The 12769-nt window shown below is 38.0% G+C and overlaps 1 protein-coding gene across 1 annotated transcript in view; it reads left to right on the forward strand.

Annotated features, from left to right (window-relative positions):
• The window catches only part of LOC104066164 (complement C4), a 58945-nt gene that overhangs the window by 30663 nt on the left and 15513 nt on the right, over nt 1–12769 (forward strand). The window contains exons 15-28 of the mRNA XM_009568736.2: nt 717–866; nt 1287–1413; nt 1778–1849; nt 2727–2927; nt 3236–3347; nt 3581–3651; nt 4603–4742; nt 5870–6082; nt 7411–7462; nt 7995–8075; nt 9097–9300; nt 10358–10433; nt 10841–10997; nt 12488–12583. Coding sequence (XP_009567031.2) covers nt 717–866; nt 1287–1413; nt 1778–1849; nt 2727–2927; nt 3236–3347; nt 3581–3651; nt 4603–4742; nt 5870–6082; nt 7411–7462; nt 7995–8075; nt 9097–9300; nt 10358–10433; nt 10841–10997; nt 12488–12583 — 1752 coding nt within the window. The remainder of the gene's footprint in view (nt 1–716; nt 867–1286; nt 1414–1777; nt 1850–2726; nt 2928–3235; nt 3348–3580; nt 3652–4602; nt 4743–5869; nt 6083–7410; nt 7463–7994; nt 8076–9096; nt 9301–10357; nt 10434–10840; nt 10998–12487; nt 12584–12769) is intronic.

The raw sequence follows: 12769 nt of genomic DNA on the forward strand, positions 1-12769 counted from the left end.
AACTGCTGAAAAGTGCCAGCTTTTTTATTTTTTTCCCAAGAAAATGTTTGGTTTAGAAAAAGAACTTGATAATCCATTGGGAAAAAATATTTCAAGAAAAATTGTCCATCTTTACCCCCAAGCCAATTCTTCATTCATATGAAGATGACAGAATCCAGTTACATTTAAGTTGACATTTCTATTAATAATTCCCTATTCATTTCATAACCATCATGGCTACTTCCTCCTAAATCACAGAAGTGTCTGTATCAGATATGCACTAGATCTGAAACCGGTCATGTTGAAAAATTCAAGTGTGAGGTGAAAAGGAGATGCTACTGTTATTGACTGTTTTCAGTCAATTTTGTACACTCATCAGTCTTTTGCTGTATTTCATGGCAATTTTGTTTCCACCCGAAAATAACAAAACTATGTTGATGGCGCTAGTTCAGCAAACACCCTACACATACTTTTAATTCCCATTGGTTCTTAGATGTCATTGAAAGGCAATGCCTGACTTCCTGCACAGATACTTCTTTTAAACCCCCACTTTGTCCGCCAGTGGGAGAAATCTGTACCTATATCTTCCAAAAGGCTGATCCCAGGCAAAAATGCTGCAAAACTGCCCACCCAGCCTCTAACTGCTGACAGTCTCAGCTGACAGTATTCCCTGTCAAAAGAGTCTTTGTTTTTTATGAACAAATGTGATATTTTTTGTTTCAATCTTTTCTATTTAGATTAAAGTAAGAACAGAACGCGAGAGATACGAACCAACAGACAACATCAATTTACTGATTGAAACGGATCATGCAGGAACAGTTGCTTTAGCTGCGGTTGATAAAGCAGTTTTTATTCTGAACAAGAAAAATAAGCTTACAGTCAAAAAAGTAAGATATCTGTAACAGGAAAATATCATATCTACTAATCAAACAAAATTTTCCGTGATTAATGAGAGGATCAAAATGTAATTAACAGCTATTAATGGCTTAATCACAGCTTTGCTAAACTTGAAGATGTTTTTGGTTTTGCAATTTAGGATCTATTTAAGATTAATGATGTATTTAAGATGGGGATTTCCATGTTGCAGCAAACAAGTTTGTAAATTAAAAAAGCATTACTTGAAAGCATTTCCCAAATAAAGCATCTCTTAGCTTTTATCTCAGTTTCCAAATGCAGCTTGTACAATCAGTTTTTCTTACTTCTGTGGGTCAAAGGATACAAGAATTTTTTAAATTTAGATTAAAAAAAACAAAAGAAAGCAATTTTTGCAAGTATGTACAGTCCATCTATGCTATTTTAATTGGCAGGTATTTAGTGCTATGAATTCATATGATCTTGGATGTTCTGCTGGTGGTGGTGCAGATAATGTTCAAGTTTTTACTGATGTTGGTCTGGCCTTTATATCAGATACAATTAAATCAAATGCTCGGGAAGGTAAGTGTAATCTCCCTTTTACTTTTTATGTTTGCACAGGACAACTGTTTATCTGGGAAGGCCAATTTCTTAGAAATCAAAAACTTTTTTGTTGTGATGTTGTAAGATCTCCTTTCCTGTGGATTTCCCTTCTGTTTGTCTACTGAGTACTGACAGCTCAGATATAGCCCAGATCATGGCTGCTGGTCCTTTTGTGCACAGCTCAGCTGGGACGAGCAGCAGTTGGTTAAGAAGGTAACTTGGCAAATTGTGGATCTTCCGTGAATGAGATGGCTCCTAAGATGGGTCTTTCTTGAGTGATCCAAATGATCAGGCTGTTAATGTCATAATATCATGACTAAGCTCTTCTGTTTAACTTTTCCAGACTATAAATGCCTCCAGGCTACCAGAAGGCAGAAGAGATCTTTTGATTTCCAGAAGGAAATGTCAGGAATTGGTATGTCTGCTCATCTGGATGTCCTGAAAGGCCTAAACAGGGGGGTAGGGAGGTGGCAAAGGGAACTGGCTGGGGTCTAGAGGAAAAGAAGTAAAATGACGATAAAGGATACCAACATATTCATAGTCCCAGTTCTCGTGTTAAGTGCCAGAACCTAGCTCAAGTATTTATACTATGCTGTGTGATCTGGTGCATCCTCTATCAAAACAACCTGAAAACCAAAACCAGAGTGGCCTGTCTGCAAATGGGAACTATTGCATCATTTTATAATCTCAAATGTGAAATACTTCTACTAGATATGTCATGGAATGAGTCACGGTTTTAAGTTTTCCAAAATTTTTTGTATATCCAGAAAATGTTTTATAGATCCTGTTTTTGTTTCTTGACACTCTTCTTTGAAGTTATGCCAGCTTCAGTGCTTTGTGCTCTAGTTAAGAGAAGAGAGATATTTGGTCTGATTTTTTTAAAAATATTAAAATTTTACACAAATTCATAATTTTTTTGCCAGAGGACATGAAGGCTTGAAGCTGAGGTCTTCCTTACTTTTTAAATAGATCTCTTTATTCAAGAATGAGAATTTTGTAATGGTTATTTGTATTAAGATAATTAATTCCAGTCTTCCAAGGAGGCATTTTTAATTCACAGTCTGAATTTGATAAGAAAGTTTAGAACAGACTATTTAGGATGCCATAAGACCCGTGCTTTCCTCCTGTGTTCGTGCACTGGTTTTAGGATGGAGAACAGGTATCCAGCTGAAGGTAGAATTTTGCAATAAAACTAACTTTAACTGCAAGAATGATAGGAATGAGCAAGATAAATGCCTTTACACTTATTACTGCTTCCACAGCACTAATTCTAGGCTTTAATTATATTGCAGCCAGCAAATATCGAAACACTGATCTACACAAATGCTGTCAAGATGGCATGAAATTAAATCCCATGAAGTTTTCTTGTGCAAAAAGGCTAACAAAGGTGGCTGGCTCCCCAGAATGCAGAAAAGCCTTCAAGGACTGCTGTGAGAAAGCCACAGCCCTCAGGAAGCAGGCGAAACGGAGGACCAGAGTGGGCTTGGCACGATGTAAAGAACGGTGGCATGAAGCTGTCTAAAGAAAAATACCCTTCATATGGTGGCAAGGGAGGGTTAATGGGCATTTAATGCTGTAAGGCCACAGGGACCTTCTCACATCACCTTTTCAGTTAGCCCAAATATAGTGCAGCCCCCCCATACTTTTGCATCTTCACAATTGTAAGCCGTGAAGGTGGGAATGGGATGGGATGGGATAAATTCTTAGGGTGAGAAACTCTCTAACAAACTGACTCCCTGCAAGACACTGTAAGGACAGCAGCCGAAGAATTCAGATGAGAAACCGCACTCTTGTTTTACAGTCTATGATGGACATGAAGAAGAATTTGATGACATCTCTGTCGACTTGCGCAGTTATTTTCCTGAGAGCTGGTGGTGGAATTTTGAAGAAGTGAAAAGTCCTGGAAAGCATAGGTACTGTATTAACTGAGGTAAATTAAGGTAAATACATCTACACTTATACAGCAAAATGTATATAAATATCAGCTTTATGTGCGATCTGATACAGAAAACAGAGGGATATTTGCAAGTACTTTTTTTCTTAATTGAGGGAATATTTTTTTCCCGTACAATACACAAACTTCAACAAATGATAGTGTTTAGATTTTATATATCCTTCCTAACACATTTTATTTTGTGTTTCTTAGAGTACAAAATTTTGTTCCTGACTCTATAACTACCTGGGAAGTTCAGGCAATAAGCATATCTCCCCAAAAAGGTATAACTATTGGTTCCTTTTACTTGGTTTCTTGGTGAGGATCAGTAGGGAAGGTGTATTTTCGAAAACAGAGATACAATGTTAACATTGTCAGAGTGAGACAGTGTGCACTGAAAAACACAAAGTGTTTTGGTCACGATATTTACTCCTCTCATTTATGCCATATTAAAATCCATCTAGAATTTAAGGGATTGTAATATATATTTATAAAACTAACATGTGCTAAAGGAGGGTGCTAAAGGAGGATGCATTATGCAACCAAAACTGTTTCTTATTCTTTCTAATCCACAAACCATCTCATTTTATCTTCCATATGGCTAGGAAGCCACAAGAAAGGTAATGGTAATAACACCACTTTTATTTGAACGTTTCTGGGAGTGAGTTCTGGCCATGTCAGAGAAGCATGAAAGTCTGTGGTCTCTGGAAAGCCAGAGAGGAGAAGAACACCAAGAGACTAGCAGAAGATCAGCAAGGGTTGGACATCGGACAGCCCAGGTTCTCAGGTGCTGCTCTTTGGGAGCTCCTGGAGGCTGACTAGGACCATACATGAGGAACCAACTGTCCATCTAGTACTGTCCATTCCTCTTGAGTAAGAGAGGCTTATCCAGGGTTACATGGAGTTTATTTAAAGAAAATGAGGAAAGTTTATTGTGTTTTACACATGGCCTTTGCAGGAAAGCCGGGCCACAATTCACTCACAAAAGCTACAAACACTCCTGCCAAATTTTACCTATTTAAAACCATGTCAGTTACTCCACAGGGCAAATCATCTACCCCTGAGATGTCTCAAGCAAAGCTGAGTTGAAATGCTTTCTGGATATGTCTATCTCCCTCTGCTGCTCCTGACCTCAAGGGGTCTTAAGAAATTTGTTTTGATTAGACATTTAACTTTTTATCAATTGACTTTAGGTGCTCAATTCTCACCTCTGGTTTTTTTTTTCCTTATCTCAGGATTTTGCATAGCTGACCCCCACACCTTTACAGTTTTCAAGGATGTTTTTGTATCCCTGAGATTACCATATTCAGTCAAAAGACATGAACAACTAGAAATAAAAGCAGTGGTCTACAACTATCTGCCCAAAGACCTCCAGGTACTGTTGCCTCCAACTTCTGTGCTATACAGATCTATATAGCTAGATATATAGCTATGTAATAATTAAATGCAAATGATCCAGGCAGCTTTCAATGCCTTCCTACAGCCCAGACATCACAGTCCCATCCTGAAAGTCTCCCAATGAACAGGATCCACTTCTACTTGCTAATAATACTTACTGTATAAAACAGATTTTATTTAGCATATTACCCAGTCATATTCCTTGTCTTTGGGTGTATCTTCTCCCCCTTAATTGAAGCAACCAGCTAGTTTTTGCTGCCTGTCAATCCAGGCAACACCCAGTTGCTGAAAAAGTAGGTACAAAAGATACAGAACTAAGTTATGATCAATGCAATATGCTAACCACAAAATTCATTGTGCATACAATGCAAAACCACTTTTTGTCTGTGTGTGACTCCTACCCAACTCTGCATATGGCCACAGTTGTCATTGAGCTTAAGGCCTCCATCAGCTTCAGGCTGATGCTTTGTTCTTCATCTCTTCCCATTTCTCAGCCAGCTTTGCTTGACCAGCACCTTTTGAACTGTGTTGAATAGTGTGTAGCTGGGATGTGTAAAAATGAACTATCTTTCTTACTTCCCTGTGGTTTAGGGATAGGACAAAACTATATTGCAATTCAGAGTCCTGAAATAGTTACTGATTTATCTTCACAGCCCTGGTCAATGTTGATAAATGTTAACAGACCAGGGTCATTGAACTATTAGGTTGGAGGAACCTCTAGAGGTCTGTAGTCCAATCTGCTGCTCATAGGAGGTCCAGAGAGAGCAAGTTGTTCACGGTCTTGTCCAGTCAGTTACTGAATTTCTCCAAGGGGGAAGACTCCACAAACTCTTTGCACAAGCTCTGCCAGTGTTTGATTACTTCTTGGTGAAAAAAAGTTTTCCCGTTTTATAAGTGGAGAACAGTAAAAACAGGAGAGTGAAGTGAAAAGCACTTTCTGTCTTGCAAAATGTCTCCATTGCTATTTCATTTTTAAGCTAAAGCTAGTCTCCTGTTATATCTCTCTCTCATTTCCCATTCTTATCAAGACATGGTAGAGCTGGAGTGTTTTTCCTGTGTGGTGATGCACAAAGCCTGATTGCAGGCATTCCCTTGTCCCTACAGCTTATAGTGACGTTGGATGCAGTGAAGGGGTTGTGCACCGCAGGGGCGACGGAGAAGGCTGTGCAGCAGATGCTGGTGGCTAAGGGGAACTCTGCAACACCAGCTTACTTCTCGGTTGTCCCTCTAAATGTGGGAGAAATTCCAATTACTATTACTGCTTTTGACAGAGATTCTGGGTACGGTGACAGCATTAGGAAGAACCTCAACGTTGTGGTAAGTATAACTAGTTGAGTGCAGGCACTTCACAAATATGTGTTTTGCCTTGAATATAACTTTCATTGTGTGTAGAGCTCTTGTAGAGTGAGTGAAATTGTAGAAACATAAGGCTGGAAGTCATTTCAGAAAACCTGTTTCTCAGCAAGGACTGAGCTATAGCATGGGGAACAAATTTTACCCTGTGGTGGGTTTGTGTGTAGTGTATGTGGAAAGAATTGTGCTCTATGGCTAAAAGGTATCCTTCTACGCATCATATAGCAACAGCGTCCTTCATGCAGTCAGTGCCTATGTCTCTATCTTTAATTTCTGCTTGCTTAACCAACATGTATAAAAATTCCTTTTCCCTTATGAAGCCAAAATTGAAGATGTCCATCTAGCAATAATTTGAGGAGGAAACACTCTTTGTTAGTCATAAAGTTAAACTCTATTTTATTCCTTCTTGTTAATGGATCCTGAATCTTAAGAGTTACATAGGTAAAAAACATACAAATATGTGGTGTTGATTATTTAATATTTTAATTATCTTTCAAAATTATGAAGTGTTTGAGTCAACATCCCTGGAGGTGTTTAAAAAGCAGATAATGAGGTGCTTGGAGACAGTAGTAGACAGGTATGGTTGGAGTTGATGATCTCTAAGGTCCTTTCCAACCTAATGATTCTATGATTCTATGAGTATAGTGCCCAAGCAGCAAAATGACGGCTATTCGCAATTCATGCCTAAAGTGCAAGGTATGAATCCTTGTACCATAGGTAAAGCATGGGATGCTGGGAACCTGCTGTTGTTACGGGACATAATTTTCCTAGAGACAGACACAGTCTCGGAGTTCAATGCTACACCAAAACACAAAAAATGTCCATAAAAATAACGCTATTAAAATAGAAAATGTAGGATGAGGGATGTGTGGCAATCAGAAGGAAAAAAAATTATGTTTTAACTACAAGTTGAACTCAGAACTCATAGTCTTCATAGATTAAATGTTTATAAAAGTAAGTCGACCTATGATCTTGACCTGCAAAGCTCACAAAGCTGAGGTTTAATTTTTGAAGTTTAATTTTTCTGGGTCAATTTTGGTTAAAGGAATTTTATCCAGGAAAATAGTCAATAGTAACCAAAAAAAAAAAAATCAACAGAGTTTATTAGCATTTCAATTGGGAAACTGAAATTCTGTATAAACCTTCAGTTTTACCTGGAGAAATCTCACTCCAAAATAACTTATTTCTGCCACCTGCTGTTCTAGTGCAAGGGCAGGGTGTGGCTTTCATGCAGCTTAATTTCAGGTGTGAGTGCTTGCAAAGGTTTTACTTTTCTTTCCTCAATTTTACAGGCTGAAGGTGTTTTACAGAGAGAGGAGAAAACCATTTGCATTAACAGTGATGGTAAGTTACACAAAAGAGTTAGATAGAAACGACAGGGGTACCCTACAGTTTGGGGTAGAGATAGGCGGTGTAAAGCCTGGTGTGAATATCGGATGGGTGCAATGAAATACTTCTTAACATACAAATATTTCTTTGTTTGACCAGAAATCGTGACAAACCTTTTAATTCAATTCATAGCAATAGACTTGGGAAAGAAAAATAATTTAAATCTAAAGGTTTAGAATTAATTTGTATCACTTCTGAACTTCAAAGTAGCATTCTTTAAATATTAAGTAAGCATCTACTTCATTTATTAATGGGTCTTAAAAGTTTTTTAAAAAAAAATTATTTCAAACCAAAAAATATTAGTAATGATTGAAAATTAAACCAATCTAAGAATATTTCTTTTCATAAATTTTCATTTAACTGCCGTTGATGTCAAAACTGCCATCAACTCTGATATGTTTAATGAAAAGCATGTTCTAAAATTACACTGTATGTTTTTATGTTGAAAGAGGCTGGATATAGACGTATGTTTACTATCTATTTACAGCAAGGTCCCATACTCTGGACCTGAACAGGCCATCTGATATGGTACCCGATTCCGACAGTCATGTGTTTGTTAGCCTGAAAGGTAAATGTAATTTTTTTGTCAATAATTTCTCCATAGGTGACAAGAGATATACCCCTTTGTGCTGCTCATTTCTGAACGTCAGGTCTTCAATTTGTCCTAGTTGTTCTGCTATGACTCACATGGTCTGTGCTCCATGCCCAGGTCACAAAACACAATGGCCTCAAGGCTTATCCAGTGCCTTTCCTCTGTCTAATTAATCCTTCTTACTTGCAATGGATATAATAGCTTTACAAGGTCCGGAGGAGAATAACCCCACACTGCATGTAGGTCTCTAGAATCACAGAATGGGCTGAGTTGGAAGGGATCTTAAAGATCATCTAGTTAAAATCTGCTTTAGTCTCCAGAAATAAGGATTCCAGACTCTGAAGTGTAATTTCTGAGAAGTTCTGCTTTTCTAAAGAGAAGGTATATACAATTATAGATTCATTTAATCAAATAATCGTATAAATATATACTGATGCATAAGCATTTTAAAAATATTTACTGGCAAGTACTGTTACTAATAATCAAAACATTTTTTCCTAGAAAATGTAAAATAATGCATTCTTGACACATAGGCTATTGGCTTTGGTTTCAAATCTCTGCTTTAAAGTACAGGGATGCTTGAATTCATCAAATGAAAAAATTGCAGAGAGGGAAAAAAACCCTCTGAGCACAAAATGTTTGGCATGTTTAAGTCACAATCTTTTTCCCTTGGGCGGATCAAATCTGATTTGACAAGACCTTTTGAGCCCAAACCTGAAGCACGAGTCTTTCCTCCTTTCCTTGTTTTCCTGCCTCCAGGAGCCTCAGGGCTCTTTCACCTCCATGCTCCTTCACTGCCTCTGCTTCCTCTCTCCAGCTTTCCCAGGGTCTGGCACATTATCCTTGTTCTGCTTCAGCTTTGCAACATCTTAAGTAGCTAAAAACAGGGTTTAATAAGGAGAAGTATTGGAACGTCTATCTATAGCTAGTATCTATAGCTAGTACCATATTTAGTTTTAAATATGACACGTACTATGGCTTGTGTTTTTCACTACAGGGAATATTATGGATGAGCCTGTTGAAAATTGTCTTAGTCTCACTGGAGTTGAGAAACTTATTCAAGTGCCCACAGGCTGTGCAGAGCAAACAATGGTGAAAATGGCCCCTGCAGTCTATGCTATCGAGTATTTGGATGCCAGTGAGCAGTGGGTGAACTTTAATCCTGAAAGGAAGGAGGAAGCTATTAACATGATTGAAAAAGGTACACAGAAAAAACAAAACAAACAAAACCCAGAGACTAACCAAAATGTTCTCTGTTATCCCTTTGCATTACACACTAACCGTTGTTACTTGCCAAAGGAGTGAGTGTTGTCTTAACACATCCATGCAGAAATGCCTCTGACAATTTGCAGGCAGACATGAGAAACAGAACTGTTGAGGAGGATTTAGATGACTGATTGCATACATCTGACACTGCATGTGGAAGTGAAGATGTTCCAGGTCACAGGCATTAGCACAGAACCCAAGAGTTACCAGTATTGTAGCAGGTACAGCTGATGTTTCTAAGTGTAGTAATGTACACATGGTATAAAGCAGTATAGTGCACCTATCTTCATGATCTTCGGACAACTTGAAACACACATTTCATCAGTGAAAACTAAGAGCATAGATAGAGATTAAAAGCATGCTGTTGCTGGATAGAGGTCTTTTACTATTTATCTAAGATTGCCTAAAGCTGCATGAGATCCTGCTGATGAGTATTTGGTATTATCAGCAACATTTAGTCTGTGTATTATGTTTCTGTTGATTTTTATCGAAGTTCACTAGAGCAGAAAATGACTTGTGTGGCTATAATACAGACTTTGTCAAGATAGTAATAGTAGCAGTCGAGATCAGAGGCTGCAATTCGTGATTTCTAACCCTCTGTCTGACCAAAGAGATGACTTTTTGTGTACTTTTTGGTTCCTTGTGCCACAAAGTTGGCAGCTTGAAAAGCTATCAGTAACAGGAAATAAGTTTCCCAAGATCCATGATGCAGAAAGTGCTTTGGTATCCATATATCTATGGATACCTGTGGCTTTCAGGTTATTCTCAGTGGCTGGTTAAGTCAAACAAGACAGAGCACCTCCTAAGCCTAAGCCTTTTTCTGTGTCACAGGCCTGCTGATGTAGTCATTTCCTCCTTAGTGTACCAGTGAACACCTCCATGTATTTTCCACGATTCAGTACTAAACATGTTCATGTTAGTACAAGTGATGTATGAAAATGCCCCCCAAAAACGTGTATTCTCTGAAGTTATGTGCTGTCTTGTTCATGCAGGTTATACTAGACTGCTCGAGTTTCAGAAGGTGGATGGTTCCTACGGAGCATTTAAAAGAACCCCCAGTAGTGTATGGTAAGTATATTTTTCAAAATCAGCTTTGGTTTGTTTTTTTTTTCCAAAATATCACTATTATCATTTAATGCACTGCAATTTTTTTTCGGGGGGGGGGGACTGGTTTTCAAAATCCAATGGCCATGGTGTTGCTTATGTACCTTTGTCATGAATTGTGAGCCATGCAAGTCTCTGAGCACATTTAATCCTTCATAAAGGAGGCTTAAACTGAGCCACTGGTTATTTTGCATTTATCACAAAATGAGTAGGAATGTTTACACTGATGTTGAATGATAACTCACTTGGTTCCAGTGAGTACATTGTATTGTATATGAGTGTATGTACAGAGCGAGCATATTTCTTTTCCCATTAGTATATTAATCTACAAATATATGTCAGCAAATCTTGGAACGTTTTCTTTTGTGCAGGTTAACTGCATTCATTGTCAAAGTACTCACAAGATGCCAAGAATACATTAGTGTTCAACACAGTCACATACAGAACTCGATTTCCTACTTGCTTAATCAACAGCAGGCAGATGATTCATTCCATGATCATCATCCAGTAATGGACAGGACGATGCAGGTGGGTCATCAGTATACGAAATAACCTGTCGCACATTTAGGGTAATTAGGGACTGAAAAGGATATTCTGAATTGCTGACTAAGAAGAAATGTATGTAAAGGAAAATAAATTTGTGACATAAAATGAATTTTTTAAAAGCCCTGTTATGACAGAGATGTACAGCTAGCACTTCACCACCTTTATCTTTTGATCTTACACAATGGCAGCTGATCTTATGCCTCTAAAACACTTAAAAAAACAATTCTGAGATCTTGTGTTTGGTAAAAAATTACGCCTTTTACTGCCAAAGGCAATAGACCTATAGAATTGTAATTTAGAGGTCATCTAGTACAACCACTGAACAGAGGAAGTCTGGTTAGATCAGATTGCACAGGGCCATATGTAGCTGAGTCTCGAGCACCTCCAAGGATCAGGATCCCACAGCCTCTCTGGGTAAACTCTTTCAGTAAGTAACCCCTCTCCTGGTGAAAAAAAAATAATCTCAATGATGATTATGATCTCTAACTGCTTATGTTAGTCTACACATCCCCTGTGTTTCCAGAAACACAAAATTGTTACATTATCGATGCATCTAAGATATGTATACAATGTGCATCTTTCAAAGTTCATTGAAAACAACAGATAACTTCGTAGTGATCTTACATGAAAAAAAAAGTATTAATTTTATTAATGATCTTTGTCAGATCACTAGTGAGGCTTTCACCCTCAAAGCCACTTCCACAGTTGTAACACTATTGTGGAAAAAAAAAAAAGCTTCAAAAATTGGCCAAAGATTTTCTGACCTGTGTTCATACTGAGACATTTTTCTATTTTAGATTTGCTTCAGGAGCTGTGCGTGATCATTTTGTGAAAAGACTCATGTATCTCAAAGAAAACAACCTCTCCTAAGGATAAACTTTTGGGGCTGAGTGAAGGAGGAGGTTGTCAAAGGTGGTAGAGAATCCTGAAGTTGTTTCCAAAGCAGAACATGAGCAAAACACAAAGAAGAATAGAAAAGATAATGCATACCTTAAGGAAAAAAAAGGAAATGAGGATATGGTGTTTAGTTTATCAAGAAGAGAAACAAAAAAATGATCTAATAATGGTATACAAAAATCTTTACAGGAGAAAAGTTCTGAGTGTTAAAGGGTCCTTTGATCTGTAAGGAATAGCAGAGAAATGGAAAAAACACCCTCTAGTGCTTGGAAATTGAAGCCATGAATATACCAATGAGAAAGTGTAGACTTTTAACTATGAGCTAAATGATTAAATACTTGATTACCAGCTCTGAAGGATGTAGGAGGTTCCTAATCTCTTAACATTGTCTGACACAAACTGGCTGCTATTGTAGAAGGTATGCTTTAGGTGGACACAAGTTACTGAACAAAATTGAAAGGTAAAACTGCGTGATCTGTGCTCAGAGGCTTTGACAAGAATGTCCTTGACTCCATGAAAAATTTAATCATAAGCGTATGTTCAGACACTTTTCTGTTTCATCGTTCATCTTTCAGGGTGGCATTGGATCAGCAGAAGAGGACTTGGCTTTAACAGCCTTTGTAACTATAGCATTGCAACAAACTCTACGGGTCTATGAGTCATCTGACGTGGTAGGAACCCTGACTTTTTATCTTTAAAACTGAAGGCTATGGCACAATGGCAAGCCCACCCTGCTGTCTTTATGTACTGCAAATGAGAAGGTAAAACTGTTTATATCTGCAGTGGATAGGAAAAGATGTCACGGCCTGATGTACAACAGGGTGTTTTGAGCTACACACTCCATCACCAATGGCTTT

Source organism: Cuculus canorus, chromosome 1, assembly GCF_017976375.1.
Source record: "Cuculus canorus isolate bCucCan1 chromosome 1, bCucCan1.pri, whole genome shotgun sequence".
Classification (NCBI taxonomy): Eukaryota; Metazoa; Chordata; class Aves; order Cuculiformes; family Cuculidae; genus Cuculus; species Cuculus canorus.